Raw genomic sequence first — 20,146 nt, 5'->3', positions numbered from 1 at the left:
TACAACGATTTATAAGCCATAATCAAGTGACGTATTTTTGGGAGAACATACTACATGTTTCCTCCAAAATAACTCATTTTATTATGCTTATATATCGTTGTTTGCCAACCTATTATTATATTAGCATAATGGACTTTCTTGTAAGTATAATTATAACAAAACAAATATAAAATACTACTATTTATATTTGGATCTTCTTATATTAATACTGCTAAGTTGCTTTGATATGATGATTTTTACACAGATATGATAATTCAGTTTGATATCATTTTTTTGCTACGTAAACTTTATCTTACTTTCTGTTCTCTAGACTTTTTCTACATGTACGGATGGTCGAAATCACAGCAAATAATGTTTAGCATGTTTATTGCAAAGCTTTAAAAATATAAAATTGGACTCTTGACAACAATAAAATTTGTAGAAAATAAGAGTCTGATGGTACTTAATTTGGTAAAAACTCGATATATTAAAATAGTTGAGTTTTTTAAGTTTCACATAATAGACGTTAATATGTAGCGATTCGGAAGTAAAACTATATCTTGCTGTATCAATTATAATTGGTTAACATGAAGTGTTCAAAAACTTTGACTTGCTGCGAAGTTTTTACTTCCAGAGAATTTGTAGTAACATCTCGGAGAATGTGAAACATTAATTTGTAATAACATCTCGGAGAATGTGAAACATTAACTTTTAATGACATCTCGGAGAATGTGAAACATTAATTTGTAATGACATCTCGGAGAATGTGAAACATTAACTTGTAATAACATATCGGAGAATGTGAAACATTAACCTGTAATAACATATCGGAGAATGTGAAACATTAACCTGTAATAACATATCGGAGAATGTGAAACATTAACCTGTAATAACATACCGGAGAATGTGAAACATTAATTTGCAATAACATCTCGGAGAATGTGAAACATTAACTTGTAATAACATCTCGGAGAATGTGAAACATTAATTTGTAATAACATCTCGGAGAATGTGAAACATTAATTTGTAATAACATATCGGAGAATGTGAAACATTAATTTGTAATAACATATCGGAGAATGTGAAACATTAACTTGTAATAACATCTCGGAGAATGTGAAACATTAATTTGTAATAACATCTCGGAGAATGTGAAACATTAACTTGTAATAACATATCGGAGAATGTGAAACATTAACTTGTAATAACATCTCGGAGAATGTGAAACATTAACTTGTAATAACATCTCGGAGAATGTGAAACATTAACTTGTAATAACATATCGGAGAATGTGAAACATTAACTTGTAATAACATCTCGGAGAATGTGAAACATTAACTTGCAATAACATCTCGGAGAATGGGAAACATTATTTTTTCAATGTTCAGAAACACTTGAAATTTTCAAAGACTTCTTTCTAGTTTATTTGTTGATCCATTCCACAGTGTAAAAAAAATGGAGGAATAACAATGGATTGTGATTGGTCTTTATGATTCTGTAGACTTTAGACCCTGATTTTATGTGAATGATCACTCAAAGATGATATTGAAAAGTTTTTTATGGTCAACTTGCAGAGATATATCTATCTATAAAAGAAAAATTTTTCTATTTTATCTCGTTGTATATTTTCTCTTTCATCTTGTAATAAGAATCCACCTCTGTGTATATATTTATACCAAACTTAATATTAACATGCTGATTGTGACAACGGTTTCTTTTGTTGGATGGGCTATAATGCAAAGCCCAGACCACTTAAGTGTAAAAAAAAAAAGGTTTCATTTATTTTATTTTACTACCAGTTCTATAAGTTAGCTTAACTAATTAAAGAGGCCTAAGTTCATAGTAGACGCTAATACAATCATTTCTCGAGCTTGTTAATTGTTTCGTATATTCATTTCTTCATCGAAACTCAAATTCGGTAATCACATCATTGAACCTACCAGATGAAAACATAAGAATATGTGATAACAAAAGAATCCAAGATAATGTATACAATCAATTACTTTTAATTCTTCAATTATTTGTCTATCCAGGATATCAGTTAGGCTAGAGCTGTGGAAGTAAGAAGTAAAATCTTCTTTGACCTTCACATGTATTCAAAGGGTTAAGGTTGAACATTTGTAGCATAGCTGGAATTTATCAGTCAATGTTACACAACAATAGTATTGTACAATATTTTCCAGCTTATGAATTTAAAGTAAATATCAGAACTTACATAGTTTCAAACTCTTCATGAACAATGAGCATACTTCAAAGAAGATGTATGGAGGTTTCGCTCGTGTGAGAGCCAAGAAATGCATGAAAGTCGGTTTATAATAACAGGCTGTTTTTCATTGGTTACAAGTGTCTTAAAGTGTCGTTAGTAGAATGTAGAACCACCCTCAAACAAATGACACTTCAACACGGCAGACCATCAACAACAATACTCTCAAACTAACGATATCCACCGATTCTGCTTCGCTGCAGTTCTAGGGTACAGTTTTCAAGAATGAAATCAAATGTTCACAGCCAATCACAATTGAACATCATTTGAGTGTAGAGATGGTTAGAAACACACTTCATAAGATGATCTGTACACCAAATTCCGTATGAAATGTATTTCAGCCATAGCAAGACACAAAAAACTTATGTGCCATGCTGTTATAACAATATAATTTTTAAAAATCAGTCGCAATTCACCTTCGAAATATACAACTGGAACACGTGCATTTTTAGACAATCTGTAACGAGATCCAAACCCCCTTTCATACAAGATCGTGACACCTTTGGCAATGGTGTATCTGTGTGTGTGGTTTGGGCAAGAATATGAATTTGTAGCTGTATCATGCTACTAAATCATATCAATAATTCCATACAACATAGGGACCAAATCATACAACATTTTTTGCTGGTGCAATTGGCCCCGACTTAAAGATAGTGAAACATAACTACCACTTCCATCATGGTAAACTTATTATACACTCCTTGAAAAAGAAGAAATTGTCAGAGTGAAGTGACCTACATGTTCTCCGGACTTCTAAGTCTTTAAACATATATAGGATGGTCTTGTAATACGGGTCCACGTCCCATTCAGTAACTTTAGGCACTAAAGATGCTCTTAAAATATATTTTCAGAGATGTGGTTCAGAATACACAGGGGCTTATTAACAATCTGATTTTTAGGCATGCAAAAGCGGTGTCAGACTATTTGTGATGATGAAACTGTAAATATATTAATAAAGCCTCTTCTACCAAATGTTAGTTTACGAGTGTAGATTGTATAATTAATCATTTGTATTTAAAGTCACACGATGCCTTGTCAAATGTCTGATTTACATAAAATAAATTGTAGGTAGATGAATAGTAGGTTTGTCTTGTAATAGCTTTAACTATTATGAATAGTAGTTTTGTCTTGTAATAGCTTTAACTATTATGAATAGTAGTTTTGTCTTGTAATAGCTTTAACTATTATGAATAGTAGTTTTGTCTTGTAATAGCTTTAACTATTATGAATTTCACTTATTTTTTAACAATTTTAAGAAATATACTTTAACCATCTGGAATATAGTGATTGTGTATTCATGGCATGCACAGCATTTTGAAACATATGTTTTTTTATAAAGCCTTATCAATATATTTCTTTTCATCGTGTAAGCTTTGTTGCTTCAATACAATCTGTCTAGCGAAAGAGATAGCATTATCTCGTTAATTATGATACGGATCGATGGTCCTTCAGGATCATAGTGTAATGCGATTGTGTAGTCCAAACGTACCCATAAAATGTGGCTCAAGATATTTCATTTATCCTTTTATCCCAATATGTTTAAAGTCGTCTTTGTCTTTCAAATATTTGAGTGTATTTATTTAGTAAATCTATCCGTGTATTTTCTAGGAAAGAAAGTATTTCTTAATTTTGAGAGACATTTTTCCTAGCACATTCCGGAACTTTTCATCATCTACTCTATTGGATATTTGTTTTTGTATTTGCGCTTTTCATATGATGTACAGATATATTTTAATATTTTTTTGTTCGTATATGTATCCGAGTAAACGGTTAATATCATAAATATATATAGCATATTCTGGTTACACAAGATTCTGGTAAGGTGTTTACATAAAAAAAATGAGTAGGTTGTAGCAACTCATGATTTAATGAAGAGGAAGTAAACTAGATTCTATCACGTTCTATTGATTGAGCAGAAAATGTCGCTCGTCTCCAGAGTGGCCTTGATTCTTCTGTGTTGGCATGATTAGATTTTCCCATTTCACGACAAGCAAAAATAGATTGGTGACTGGACTCAGAAGTTTGCAACAGTGTTGGAATGGGAGCTGGTAAATGTACAGTCTTTGAAGATTACGGCTTACGAGGTTGTCATTCCTACTAAACGCTCAATAGAAAAGACAAAATAAGAAAGTAAATGGGAACGAAAGATAATAATAAGATAAATGAAAGCAGCAAATTAAAGCCTGCAATAGCAAAAAACTGTAAAAAGAAATATCACTGTTTGGATCACGGAAGTTTCGCTTTATGGAATACAGCGGAGTGTAAAGAAGAATGAAATATTGTTTTCAAGATCCACAAAGCTTATTCTAGACTACTTGCACAACATCGAAAAACAGGAAGATATTTCTATAGCATATGTGGTAGTGTTTTTAGTTTTTGTTCTGTCTGTGATATTTTTGAAGGGGTTTCTTACTGTTTCTTGCATCTGCCTTTTGGACCACTTTTGGACTCTCAATACTTATTGTACAAATTTGATTGTTTCATTTAAGATCAAACTAAGCAATAAGTTTCCTCTTTGTCATTATTGTGACAACTTATTACCATTATAGTATATATATATTACGTCTTATGGCGGGTTATGGGAATGTCATAAACTGATTTTAGTTATTAATTAATATTATATTATATAGTATTAATTAATTATATATATATATATATATAATTCATATTAATTGAGCGATTCTATTCATCTAGTTTTTCATTTGCACCATAATTACGTAGTAACCCAACTAGAATGCACGAATTCACAAACATTAATACTGAGGAATCTTAATTAATTACAAATGAGTAATTAGAAGTTGTCTACTTTATATTTTTTTTGATAATATTTCCATAATGCCGTTTTCAGAATTATTTTTATGTCAAATATTACTCATGTATTTATTACAGTTTACAATATAACTACAAAAAGTAGATATCACACTTGTAATTGTGTAAATTTATATTAGTTGGTGTAATATTTTATTTCGAACGTTTATCTTAAGATTATCAAGAATAGGTTTCTTTATGAATTTCACGCAAAGCTACGTCCCTAATTTAGCAGTGAAGGACTAGAGGGAAGGCAGCTAGTCATCACCACCCACCGCCAACTCTTGGGCTATTCTTTTACCTACGGATAGTGGGATTGACTGTCACACAATAATGTCCCTACAGCTGAAAGGGTGAGCATGTTTGGTGGGACGGAGATTCGAACCAGTGACTAGCAGATTATTAGGAATTATTAGGAATATTTATTGACGATTAATAACAATGTCACAAGATATGTGCATGTTTTAATTCAATGTTTTATTTGTTTGCTTAAAAGTAAACCTATTCAATGGATTTACTATGTTCTGTCTACAGCGGGGAAGAAAACCCCGGATTCTGGTGTTGTAAGTCCGAGTACTTACTACTGACCCACCGAGGGAGTTTAAGCAACAATATACTTTTATGGACTAAATGATTTAACTGCGAGTACACTAGAAAAACAGAAGGTTTTCTAGTTCCTCAATTTTAACATTTTAACAACTAAACTCCAAATTGATTAAGAACAATGTCACAAGATAGTCACCAAACATTCCTGATAATCTGCTGATTAATAACAATGTCACAAGATAGTCACTAAACATTCCTGATAATATGCTGATTAAGAACAATGTCACAAGATAGTCACTAAACATTCCTGATAATCTGTTGATTAATAACAACGTCACAAGATAGTCACTAAACATTCCTGATAATCTGTTGTAATTTTATAAATGTGGCTTTTAGAACATATTAAATTCTAAGTTCTTTGTTGACGTTATCAGAATGTGATAATTATATATGAAATGCGTTAATGGTTGCACATGCGCATACATACGTATACATTTCTGAAAGTAACTTTATAAATAATAGAAACTTTCATTCCAAATGGGAGTCGAAACTGTTTTATCGTAAAACAAACATTGCCAGAATTGGCTACAATTTGAAATGTTTTATGTTCCTCTGCTTAGTCTGAGAATCAGTAGCCAGTCGATTCAATCTGGTTTTGGCAAGTATCCAAACAAATGTCAAAAGCACAGAGCAATATAGCCTATATTTCTAGGACAATAAATGACAAAATAACTTAATAAAGTCCTAAGTGACCATTTGAGGATCACGGAGGGTGAGAAAATATTATGCTCTTGTCTTATTATTTTATTTGTAACTATCCCAAGCACCATTGTGGTTTGAGTATTATGAGCACCTGTTCGATATTTCATTATGATTTGTTAAATATAGAGGAATACGTTTATCAGCGAAACTAATTTACTTACAGTATACTACTATATGGCTCCTATTTCTGCAGATACTCCAAAACGTAATCATTTTTAACACTAACCTGCAGTTTAGTGTTATTTGGTTTACATTTATTACTGTAGTTTTGTTAATCATCTTGCACTTATAATGCCTCTTAAAAACAATAGGGAAGTTTTAACGCTTTCCTTCCTATGAACGCACAATCCCAGTTGCTAAGCAATAGGTTTAGGACTTTTATTGCTACGCTGAGCTCAGTAGACACAGCTCCTGGTGCAGCTTTGTGCTTAACAATGCACAAACAAGCTTAGCGATGTAAATTTAAATAGCTGTTTTGATTTTGTTCCAATTATTTTAAAGCTTTATCTACAAGTAAAGAAAACACTTTTCAAAACAGAAGGTAAATGTTGGGATGGCTAATATCAATCCTTCAAAAATTTCGGTACGTAGGTCGCACTTCACAGAGATAGAATTAAATACCCATATCCATAAGAACTAAGAGTGTGAAAGTAAAGAATTTACCATGTCGCTTCTTTAAAACAAAAGTTCTACCACCAAAATGTGAATCGGCGATTGGCCAGCATTTACTAGTGAACCCGACAACTACACGGATAGCAGGTTTGAAATTATTGCAAATGGTCGGTCGACCTTTCATCTCTATATTTTGGAAGCCACCTTTATCAAAACACATAAACCTGTCCTTTGCCGCCAAAAAGAATTCCTATACAATCCACACAACCTTCAGTAGGTCTGTGAAATTTCCTGATTGGTTAAAGGACACGCCAATCAGTGATTGCTTTACCGGCTTACGTTGATCTGATTCATTTTATAAGCTGTACTATTTCCTATAGATCATTTTCCAGACGGTTCTGTTATGATTAGTGTCTGGCGAAAAGCTTCAGCATTTATTTTTTTTGTAACATCTCAACCAACAATTGGTCCAGTTATCAACTCTATTTTCAAGTTTTGAACAACTCAACTTTCAAGATCTACGTATCTACATGAGCCGATGTTTTCATTTATGAACGTTATATTTTAAGATCTGTGCAAGAACTGTTAACAGATGTTTCCGTATATCAAAGCTATCTTGTGATTGAATAGTTATATATATTGCTATATGAAAATTCGTGCCTGTGCTCTTATGTAGGGATAATGCAAATGCAATCCCTACTATGTTGTTTGCATTGTTTTTCAAGGATTGATTTTAACCATCCCTCCCTTTACTTTCTTCTTTTAAGTTTTTTTTACTTTGTTTTTTAATGCAGTGTTTCTATAAACATAGAATTGTTCTTATAGCTAAGTTCTAAATACAATGAGGTTCCAACTATAATATTTATTGTTTATCTATTATTGGCTGGTAATTCCTCTTTCACTCTGTACTTGAGCTTTTTAAAGGAACGATAAATTTCTGTAAGAAAGCAAACTTCAAGGAGGTAACGATAACACAGTTTACACTAGAATTATGATTTTTTTAATTAGTACTAGTTATTAATAATACTTACAAAAGTGGATACTCCATTTCAAATTATGTCACCTCAGTGAAATTGGTTGACACCATTGTTTTGGTTTTTGAGTTATATAATAAAAAAAGAAGCAGAAGAAAGAAGAACAAGAGATTCAAACATTTTGTTATGATATTTACAGACATTCCCAGAACTTGTGACTCAGTCATTACATAGATATTGTTATAAAAGGAAACTCTGTATAGTATTGTAAAGTTGGTGACCTATTGAGGAGATATTTAAAATACCATTTCGATGAAGAATACGAGCCATCCCTACATTAGTAGTGCTACCGCCTGCCTGATACATATTAATGGAACTAATTATGAAAACACATACAGTTCGTATATAGATGTCACAAACAACGAATAACGACAACCACATTTTGCATTTGTGAATGGTACAAAACAATTTGAAAGAAAATACAAATAAAACAAGTAAGGTATACAATTCATTAGTATTTTGTATGCGAGGCATTTTCTTTTTATAGAGCATTGCATTTTGCTTTCATGCTGCCATACAGTTTTCCATTGTACTATAATGAAATATTGTTCTACACCTCCTGTATTACAGCCCACAATTCATTCAAGTTGTATGAACATTTTCTGACATGCTCGACGTTTTAGATAAGTACAAAAAAAAACAATGTCCATATAGGGTAAACCAAGCATCAAAGTATCCTTTCTACATTCGTTTTTCTGGAAGATTAATCTCAGTACGATGAATCACATTCCGGAAGGAATGCCATGATCGACCAGAATCTTTATGTACTGATCAGCAGTCAGGGTGCCATCAATTTTGTGTAGATCAGTGACAACATTTATTGAGATGCAGTCTAGTTCGCACTGATTTCCCCATCGTGTACCATTGTAGATGTCGTTCATTGACTATGATACACTTCTCCTATTCGCCGTCGAACAACCTATGATTGTTGACAAACTATTTGAAATTGACCGATTTATTTGTGGACAGATTATTCATTTGGTTACCTCTTTTCAGCAGCGTTTTTTTTTTTTACACAGCTACCAGTCCATTGAAAATGTTTCTTGCTAATGTGTATATTTTATTATTCACTAGGCAATATAAACACACATATTTAAAGCAAGGTAGTTGGCAGGGTCTATACTCGATCGTCTTGTATCTCGTAACGAATATACTCTGAGATCCTTAACTTCACTTTTATTTTTCCACTTCTATCTCTTCTGTTACTAACAGTGCCAGTTTTACGACCCTTGTCAGAGTCTTACATGCAGCTCCTAGTGTAAAATAGAGACTTGACATAATTTGTTTTGTAATGAAATACCTTTGATCTGTCACAATTTTAATATATACACGATTGTCTTGCAATATGTCAGCCTCGGTAGACATGTCTAAAATCACACTTCTACTATAAAATACCTGTTTGTACTTTGCTATTTATATATCCAGTTATTCTTAGAAATGGTTCAGTTTAGCGTCTTTTAATCATTAGGTTTATTATATGGTTTATAAGTTTTGGTAATTAAAAGTAGAACATAATTTTTAGATTCATATTTTCAATGTAACGTCAATATTACTATTAATAATAATAAAAAGATTTACAGTAGGTAGAATGATTAGTGATTTCATTTAATTCATATTAAGGTTAGTTATTTTGTTTTGTATGATCCACTGACTTTAACAGTAATATGATTTTTTTTTCATTTTGAATATTCATGGTTTGCGATATGTGTAATTATATTTAAATAAAGAGTACCAGTTTGGTTTCATTTCTTATGTACCATAATAGGTCTTACATTAACATATTGTTATTAAGAGCTGTTACAAAACGTTTGGATATGCTGCTTTAAAAACAAACTTACAAGGCTGAATAAGAAAAAGTACAAGAACATTAGGAATAAATTGGCTGTTTGGATTTCTAAGTAAAGTCTAGTATATTAAAATTTGAATATCGATTAACAACAGTGTAAACAAATCAATTAACACAGAATATATAGTTGGATGCTTTCTATTTACTTTATTTGTATATCCTAAGAGTTGACGTGAATTAATATAAAAATACAAATATTTCTTGGAAGCTATGGACTGATGAACCAGTATACTGTAGTTATATAAGTAGAGAATAGAAAACAGCATCTAATCTTCGAACATTATACCTACTGGGAAAGCTGACGATAACGTACTGGAGTGTGTTGGAAAAGCTGACGATAACGTACTGGAGTGTGTTGGAAAAGCTGACGATAACGTAATGGAGTGTGTTGGGAAAGTTGACGATAACGTACTGGAGTAAATGTCTTTGATTGGTTTACAGAAATACACATTCCAGTACGTTATCGTCAACTTTCCCAACACCCTCCATTACGTTATCGTCAGCTTTTCCAACACCCTCCATTACGTTATCGTCAGCTTTCCCAACACACTCCAGTACGTTATCGTCAGCTTTCCCAACACACTCCAGTACGTTATCGTCAGCTTTCCCAACACACTCCAGTACGTTATCGTCAGCTTTCCCAACACACTCCAGTACGTTATCGTCAGCTTTCCCAACACACTCCAGTACGTTATCGTCAGCTTTCCCAACACACTGAAAAGACAACTAGTTAGCACCACCAAACGCTGTCTCTTGGGCTATTCTTTACCAACGAATAATGGAATTAATCGTACATCAAAACGCCTCCATATCTAAAAGATCGAAGATGCTCGATGATAGAGTTCGATCCCGCAGTCCTCAGATTATCGAGTACCCTAATAACCAGCAGGTCATGCCAGGCCTCCATGGTTAATTACTTCATAGAAAACTGTCATATTGTCAACCCCCTCACACAGGCACAAACAGACACATAGTGATTACTTTGACGGTTTCCTAATACATAATTTCATATATACATCTACAGTGGAGAAATAACAAAAGATCGCTGCGAGGGATAATATAATTCTAGTCTGTCACTCAAAAATGGGGATGGTTAACACCGATAGCCCTCGAACAGCTTAACGCGAAATACAAAAACAAAACCACATGTACAACGGAAATAAATACTGATGAGCGTATTCATGCTGTAGTTAACGCCTTCGCTCCTTGTAAATACTTTTAATCGTTACTTAATCAGGAAGAGACATTTTGAAATCATAACAATTTATTATTATTTATTCTATTAAATCGAAAAATACATGAGTTCGGTTTCTTCCCATAGTCAGGCTTCTCGATTATTTCATCTCAGTGACACGTAAGTGTGGTAGCATAAAAGTGGTACATTTGCACGTTATTCTATTATGTAATAATTTGATTCATGTGGCACACTTGCACGTTATTCTCTTGTATAATAATTTGATTCATGTGGCACACTTGCACGTTATTCTCTTGTATAATAATTTGATTCATGTGGCACACTTGCACGGTATTCTCTTGTATAATAATTTGATTCATGTGGCACACTTGCACGGTATTCTCTTGTATAATAATTTGATTTGTATGTCACACTTGCACGGTATGCTATTACGTAATAATTTGATTCGTATGTCACATTTGCACGTTATGCTATTACGTAATAATTTGATTTGTATGTCACACTTGCACGTTATGCTATTACGTATTAATTTGATTCGTATGTCACGCTTGCACGTTATGCTATTACGTAATAATTTGATTCGTATGTCACGCTTGCACGTAATTCTATTACGTAATAATTTGATTTGTATGTCACACTTGCACGGTATTCTATTATGTAATAATTTGATTTGTATGTCACATTTGCACGTTATGCTATTACGTAATAATTTGATTCGTATGTCACGCTTGCACGTTATGCTATTACGTAATAATTTGATTCGTATGTCACACTTGCACGTTATGCTATTACGTAATAATTCGATTCGTATGTCACGCTTGCACGTTATGCTATTACGTAATAATCTGATTCGTATGTTACACTTGCACGTAATTCTATTACGTAATAATCTGATTCGTATGTTACACTTGCACGTTATGCTATTACGTAATAATCTGATTCGTATGTTACACTTGCACGTTATGCTATTACGTAATAATTTGATTCGTATGTCACGCTTGCACGTTATGCTATTACGTAATAATTTTATTCGTATGTCACACTTGCACGTTATGCTATTACGTAATAATTTGATTCGAATCTGGTTTCCCTTTCAGGATGATATTGCCAATTCTTTAACATGTATATATATATACGAGTATATATTACTTAACCAAATATGTAAACAAGAAGCATAAAGTGCGTGAAAAATATAATCACAAATGTAATTAACATTTCATTTTTGTACAAAAACGTCTGTAAAAAAATCAATCGCACACATCCATTTTCTAATACCTCGAAACTATTTATAAAATCCAAATTATAGCTCTCAAAGATAAACAATTCTCGTTATGTGACAGCCCAGAACACTCCACTAACAAAACTACCTATTTGATTGGGTCTGTGGTATTTGCTGCGTTAAAGAATGCTCATCTGTTTAGTAGTTTTCGGGTGTTTGTCTTCTCGGTAACTCTTAATTCGTCGAAAGGATATCTCGAAATCTTTACCAAGGATACATTCCTAATACCACTAGGCACTCTTAACTTTAAGAGCATCGGAACAATAGCAATTCCAGACTTAGAATAATTCAAATGCTGTCCAAGATTTTGAAAACAAAAAGATTTTCGGCTTCATACCTTGTAGTTAATTTAAATTGCAATATTCTCTTAAAGCAGTAACGTATGCAAGAAAATAAAACGAAAATATGTCTTGGTTTTTGTTTGTTTTGCATAAGTTATTTTCTTGACCATACGTGTACTATATTCTTGGTTTTACTATATTCTAATACCAAATTTCGAAACCGAAAAAGCATGAGAAATGTCAGTATGACAACTGAATTTCTATGATGTTAGTGACACGTGTGTGTTTGATATTCTGTAAATTTATATATCAACAATGTAACAAACAGTAGTAGCACTTCTGTCGTCTGTTATTGTATTTTTTTCATGTTTCCTGCTTGAGAGGTAAATAAAATTTCAATTAACAAAACATTGTAAAGCTGCATATGTAGTACCTAAATAACTATTATGTTGTATGATGTTCCTACAAAATATATTTAAATTTGCTTCAAATTAAACGTCGTTCAAGTTACATCAAAGAGTAATTTATTGAATAAAACAATCTTGACGATTCATTTTTTTTAAATACATATTTGTTCATACAATTATGAATTCTTACATAACCTATGTGTCTAAACATTTTTCGTTGTGGTTTATTTTCCTCTTCAAAATAACCAAATGGTCCCTAAGCAATATTTATTATATCCATGTTGCTACAGTTTGTATAATTCCGAAATCTGGGATGGCCTTGTAAACTCAGGCTTCTCAGATTCTGCATTGCGATTGGATCTCGGTAGAGAAGGAAGAAGCCAGCTTATTTCAACACACTATCAACATGAATTGCCATCAAGATCAGTTCATGTGGGAACTAAGAAAAATTATCGCTGTATTTTCTATTTTGTTTATGGCAGGTAAGGCTAGAAATAATAATTAAGATAAAACTTTAATTTGACTGTTTTATATTTAAAAAAAAAGTTTGTTAAAATGAATAGACAAGGTCTATGGTATGTTCTCTCTTTCAGTTTGATTAGGTAAAAAAAAATCGGTTTAAAGACTTGACTACAGTGAAATCTGTAACAGAAGTTTTTTTGTGCCTAACTTTTCTGCTTCTGTAAAAATGTTCTGGTCGTTTTAGAGCCACACGTTTTAATAATAATATTAACAAAATATCTTTCTGTGCTGTTAATGAATCGCTATCGATAGTGACGTCTAGGAACCTCACACTCAACAACTAGTAACAACTAGAGTCGGGATGTTATGTTACATTTGTAGAAAAAATCACTTGTAACAAAATATTGATATTACTTAGTCGGTTATAAAATCATTACGTTAAATACAACTCAAATCATTAAGAAGTAATTGTAAACCTGACAATATGTGTATATGTATGTGTGCGTCAAACACATTCGAAATAATTTAGAAGTAATTGTAAACATATACACACACATATATATGTGTGTGTGTGTTTGTGTAGATATACAGTGTACTGTTCAGGTATTTTCAACCTGAACGACACCTTACAAGACACGTGTACAAAGCGTCCAGTTAAATAACTCCAAGATTCAGGCATAATCACCCTAATTTATAGATTAGCAACCAGTCTTTATGGCTCGCCGCCTACTGGGCTACTCTTAACAGAATAGTGAAATCGAACCAAATCTATTTATCTGATCAAGAAACAGTGAAGTTATTTTCCCTTCTGGATATATGTGACAGTTTGGAATAATTTTAATGTGTAAATTAATGTTTTGTATAAGATGTTTTAGTATAAGTTATTGCAATGAACATTATTAGGAGAAAAATAATTCATTTAAAACAAACTTTCAAAAAACTGTACCAAAAATACTACAATAAAGAAAAACAAAATTATCCTCGTGAATTTTTGATATAAGACGAAAAATTGTAAAACAAAGTAGTTTTATTTATTGTAAAACTTACTGCTGAGCTACGTCGGTGAGCGAATACAAGTTTTTTCATATGTAAAAATCAACAGTCGTATATTTAAAAAACAATGTACAAATATACGTAAACAACATTATGAATTAGTACTGTGTATATATATAATATTAAATAAAAACTCATACAAATACGTATAAAACCAATATGAAAATAATATGGAATTTAATCAAATGGTCTGAACTGCAAAATAAATGGAAGATGTCAAAATAATAATATTTTCCGACAATTAGGTATATAAGGTTTGTTTTAAAATAATTAGTTAACTCTGTGGTGAAAATAAGAATTACACATTAATTAGTTAACTCTATGGTGAAAATAAGAATTACACATTAATTAGTTAACTCTGTGATGAAAATAAGAATTACACATTAATTAGTTAACTCTGTGGTGAAAATAAGAATTACACATTTAAATGTTATTGAGTCAATAATGTGTATATGTTTGTGTGTATGTGTCTGTAATACGTTTACATATAACATTTTGTGTTGGAATGCTAGAGATGTAGTTTTCGTAACAGTAAAATATGGAAATGTCTAGCACTAAGGACTAAATGTGTTGGAATGCTAGAGATGTAGTTTTCGTAACAGTAAAATATGGAAATGTCTAGCACTAAGGACTAAAATAACATATGTTTTCATTGTATATTATTACATGCAATCTGTTTCGTACGTAACATTTGTATATTTCTGTTCAGTCCTGTGTAATTCGTTAATGTTTATATTCAACCGTGAGAAAATCTTCTCCCGACATTTTCCTGTCAAGATAATACATGGTTAATGGCCTTTCATCTTATGACAAGATCAGGCGTTGACGGTTTACTTTGGTGTTTACTCATTTCTTCCGTCCCCAATATACTTTTCACCATTCATGAACACACTATGGTGTTCAACTAATATTTTTTGTCATAAGATTTACCTTCTTTACGTCACTAGCACAAACTCGCACAGATAGATAAACAAGTACGTGTGATCATGAGAAAGGTAACGAATTACTGTTTACTTTATGTTGTGGGAACTGCCTGGATACATAAAAGTAAGTAGAAAAGTTCAACAAGACGAGTCAGTCAATAAGTCCTCAATAATATGCTCGACACGACTTCTTCATGTATTTCGAAGTGAAAAAACAAACAACTTGAAATACAAATAATGCACGTTATGAAGAATCCCATAAATAAACGAACGAATGTATATCGTGTGCTACACGTACGGTTAAAATCTTCAATTAATATATGCCACATTTATCTGAAAATAACACGTCTATCCATTAGGTTAACATAACTATACAACTGTATTTCAGAACAAAGTACGAAATAACAGAAAAACAGAGTTCATATATAAATATTGTTGAGAATCATTGTTCAGCCTCAATGTGTCGTACAGGTTTTCATAGTTCTTTATATGGCTGTTATTATATAAACATCTTCAAGATGATTTGAGCTTGTTATAGTGAAACTTCACAACAACAAAGTAGTTAGAAAATGCGGGTACAACCAAACACATTGGAAAAATAAAATAATTCAATAAAATGTCCTAAGTGCAACATGTATCAAACATATATACACAATGGACTTCTAATATAGTTAGCTGTAATATGTATCAAATACACAATGGACTTCTAATAAAGTTAGCTGTAATATGTATCAAATACACAATGGACTTCTAATAAAGTTAGCTGTAATATGTATCAAATACACAATGGAATTCTAATAAAGTTAGCTGTAATATGTATCAAATACACAATGGAATTCTAATAAAGTTAGCTATGTATCAAACATATATACACAATGGACTTCTAATAAAGTTAGCTGTAATATGTATCAAATACACAATGGACTTCTAATAAAGTTAGCTGCAATATGTATCAAACATATATACAATGGACTTCTAATAATGTTAGCTGGAATATGTATCAAATACACAATGGGCCTTTAATAATGTTAGCTGCAATATGTATCATACATATATACAATGGACTTCTAATAATGTTAGCTGTAATGTGTATAAAGATATACTCAATGGGCCTTTAATAATGTTAGCTGCAATATGTATCGAGCATATACACAATGTACCGCTAATAGCATCAGCTATCAGCAGATATTATAGCTTTTGAAATTTCGCTATACAACAGGAGATAACATACAATATGCAGGTAGAGTATATGCGTGTATAAAATATAATTAACGAACTATTTCCTCTTGTTCACAGAAACGTGTACATGTGTGTATATCTCTCTCCTGATGATTGTTGCCAACCATATGCGTGATGAAGTAAATAGTGAATATTTTTCATTCTACATATTTAATGAACTTTACCATAAAAAACAGAATTCGTAAAAACAAGTGATTATATGATAATCAGTCGGTGATGGAGAACAGAAAAAAGTTTGTTTGTTTGACATTAAACACAAATATACAAAATGGGCTATCTGGGCTATGCCCACCACGAGTATCGAGAACCGGTTTCTAGCGTTGTAAGTCCACAGACCTGCCGCTGTGCTATTCGGGGCATAGGAAAAAAAGTGTTGATTGTTATTCAAGACCACGTTTTTCTTGTTCTATTACACTGTCAAAATATCTGTGTAACTTTACACAAACATTATGATAGTTATCACAGTTTTATGTGATTGCGCACACATTATTGGTGTGCAAAATTACACAAATGCTGCCGTATAACAAACAATATACAAGCTTGTATTGCTGTTAACTTCCACAATTGTTATGTAAGACTACGCAGATACTTATCTACGCATATTTTACACATTAACGTTATATAGGAAACGAATACAAAAATGATCTGATAAAAGTAAAACTCGCTGGAAATCTGAGTGCACGTAATGATCAAGACTTTGATTTCTAAAATGATGAATATATAAGATAATAGAGATTTTAAAGATAAATCAAACATACAGAAAAGTTAAAATGTAGTTATGCAGGAAATATCGATGGTAAGTTTTGAGAAAACAAATGAGACACATTGATAAAGTTATCAAAAAATTACATTAACTTTTACTACCACCAATAATAGGTCGAGAAACAATTTTAAAACTGCACTAAATCATAAACCTTAACCAAATTTCACATTGGGCTATAACCCAATGTAAAATAGCTGAATGTGCAGTTCCTCTACGTAACATCCTGCATGCAATTTCTGCGAATCCTCTTTTGAAAACTATGCATAACACAACATAAATTTTTATTTACATGTATAACTGCTGACAACACTAGTAAAATAAACATCTAATATTAAAACACTAATCTCACATCAAACAAAAGACTAGGCATTTTTTGTAGTTTTGGATCCTTAGCAGAGGTTCTAATGTATCATTTATTCCACACTCATATTATTGCAAACGTGTTGATGTATTCTTATGGCTACGGAGATATTCCGGGTCAAAAAATTAAAATGTTTCAAACAAAAAGTATTAATGCATCGTTGGATTGAGAAGTATATTCCAAAACTTCAGTTTTATCTCTGGGTATTGTGTAGTTGATGCTATAAAAATTGTTTCCATTAGCTGTTACACAATTGCCAAAGCAAGTTTCTCCACAACTAACTGTCACCATATGTAGAAAAACTAAAATAAGAATTGACAAAGTTTTTTCAGCCGCGGCATAACGGCTCATAGAATAGCTGTGAATTTTTTGTTTTTCAAGTACAAACTTTTAGCTCATAGCTCTGTCATCTCTTGACCGATTTGAGAACTAATTACAGTTTTGGACTCGGGAGGTCAAACCCTTTCGATTGATTTATTTAATCACGCCCAAGATCTAATAGATTAATTTACTCTAATACTGCCTAAAATTATTTAAATTTGAGGGTAGGCTGGTAGAGATCCTGACGAGTAGTAAAATCGAATCGAGTATACGCGCGCCCCACGCTTTCTATTACTTTTGGCACAAAAATATAGCTAATAAAATGAAAAAAAAAGGTATAATAAATTAATTTACTCAAATACTGCTTAAAATAATTTTAAGTGCCGCGGCTATTGAGGATTCCCTCTTGCTTATTGCTGGATTAATGTGAATTTAAATTAAAACAATTTTTTTTAAGTATAAACTTGTCATTTTTTATTACTTCACTAATTCATATTTCAACTGTTTTCATACAAAACTGCCACTAGAAACCGGTTTTCGATACCCGTGGTGGGCAAAGCACAGATAGTGTCATCTTACAATACATATAAGACGTAACTTTGATCCCTATTATCTGAAACTGATTTCCATACTGCTCACGTAAAGCTATCTCAAGATGCAAACGATACATATAACTTCCTCTCTTACAAGCCACGTGTTATACCTTAGACACTTGAGATCTAGAACAATAATAAACGTGTAAGATAAAATATAGAAACATTTCTGTACACCTTAGAATCTAGGAATATAATATCCCGAAATATTTTAATAATGTTATTTTCTTCAAACAACATTGGGAGTTATTGCAACTTATAGGAACTCTGTGAAACATTAACAGCAGAACTACGATTAGATTAAATTTTAAATCATACCATTATTAGACACGTATATCGTCGGTCTTTAACAAACAGTAATTCAATAAAAACATTTTTTGTTTTGCATAAACGGCACTGTTTTTATTTAATTAAGCACTTAGAATATTACATTAGAATCTTAGAGAAACATTTTTTTAAGATATTGGAATTCCATTAATTTTTTATAACCTTATCATTACATATTTACAGCTGTAAAAATTAAGTTAGGGTAATATATTTTAGATTGACTCAATTTAAAACTTTGAGTTCTTTGCTTTACATCAAACAATAAACATATTCTCTCGTTCTTCTAAAGATTTCTTTCGTTGTTCCATTTTTTTCTAAAATAGGCCTCTAAAGATAATGGTTAGAATTTTCACTATGTTTTGAGTTTGTATGAGTAGTGCTTATATCATTAACATCAATAGCTAAAAGAAAAAAAGAGTACATTAAAAAAAGGTTCGTATTGATATTCTGACCCGTTTTATGAAACAGGTAAACCCTTCATGTAATGAGTAGTTTTGTGATATGGTTATGGTAGATATAATACTTTACATAAATAAACAGATGCACGTGCATTATTAACTTACTTGGCCTTACTTCACTATCACTCCACACTGTTTAATGGACAATAACATTCTTTGAAACGTTAATATCATGAATATCGCAACCATCTTTTTTGTTATAAATTTCAACCCACCTACACTTTTCAAATGAGGAGAATTTTAGCGCGTACATTAATTAGTTATAACATATAAGAAGTAACCAATAAATTAATCTCTTTTTTTTTACAATTGGCTGAAATTCAAATACGGTTATTTTACGAATCTAAATATGCGTAACATTTGTAGCTCGGAATACGGGATTTCAAGTGATCTAAACTGTTCAAAAATGTGTGTCTCAGAAATGTTAATGAAATGCCAAAGCATTTTGTATTAAATATTATCTTGTTTTGAGGATACTTTCAAACGATGTTACATTGAAAACATCATATTTTATGTAATTTAATAAAACATATATTGGATTTATCAAGTAAATATTAAGTTTGAAAACATACTTTCTAAACCTATTATTCTCAGACGGACAACAGCTATATATATATATATATATATATATATA

At 31.6% G+C, this 20,146-nt stretch overlaps 1 protein-coding gene across 1 annotated transcript in view; it reads left to right on the top strand.

Annotated features, from left to right (window-relative positions):
* Positions 1-13,332: 13,332 nt before the first annotated feature.
* Positions 13,333-20,146, top strand: part of LOC111085980 — a 69,005-nt gene continuing 62,191 nt past the window's right edge. Inside the window, exon 1 of the mRNA XM_022387043.1 lies at positions 13,333-13,494. Coding sequence (XP_022242751.1) covers positions 13,419-13,494 — 76 coding nt within the window. The 5' untranslated portion in view covers positions 13,333-13,418. The remainder of the gene's footprint in view (positions 13,495-20,146) is intronic.

This window comes from Limulus polyphemus, unplaced genomic scaffold (genome assembly GCF_000517525.1).
Source record: "Limulus polyphemus unplaced genomic scaffold, Limulus_polyphemus-2.1.2 Scaffold757, whole genome shotgun sequence".
Classification (NCBI taxonomy): Eukaryota; Metazoa; Arthropoda; class Merostomata; order Xiphosura; family Limulidae; genus Limulus; species Limulus polyphemus.
Note: the sequence above shows the minus strand (reverse complement) of the source record. Positions and strands in the feature narration are given on the sequence as shown.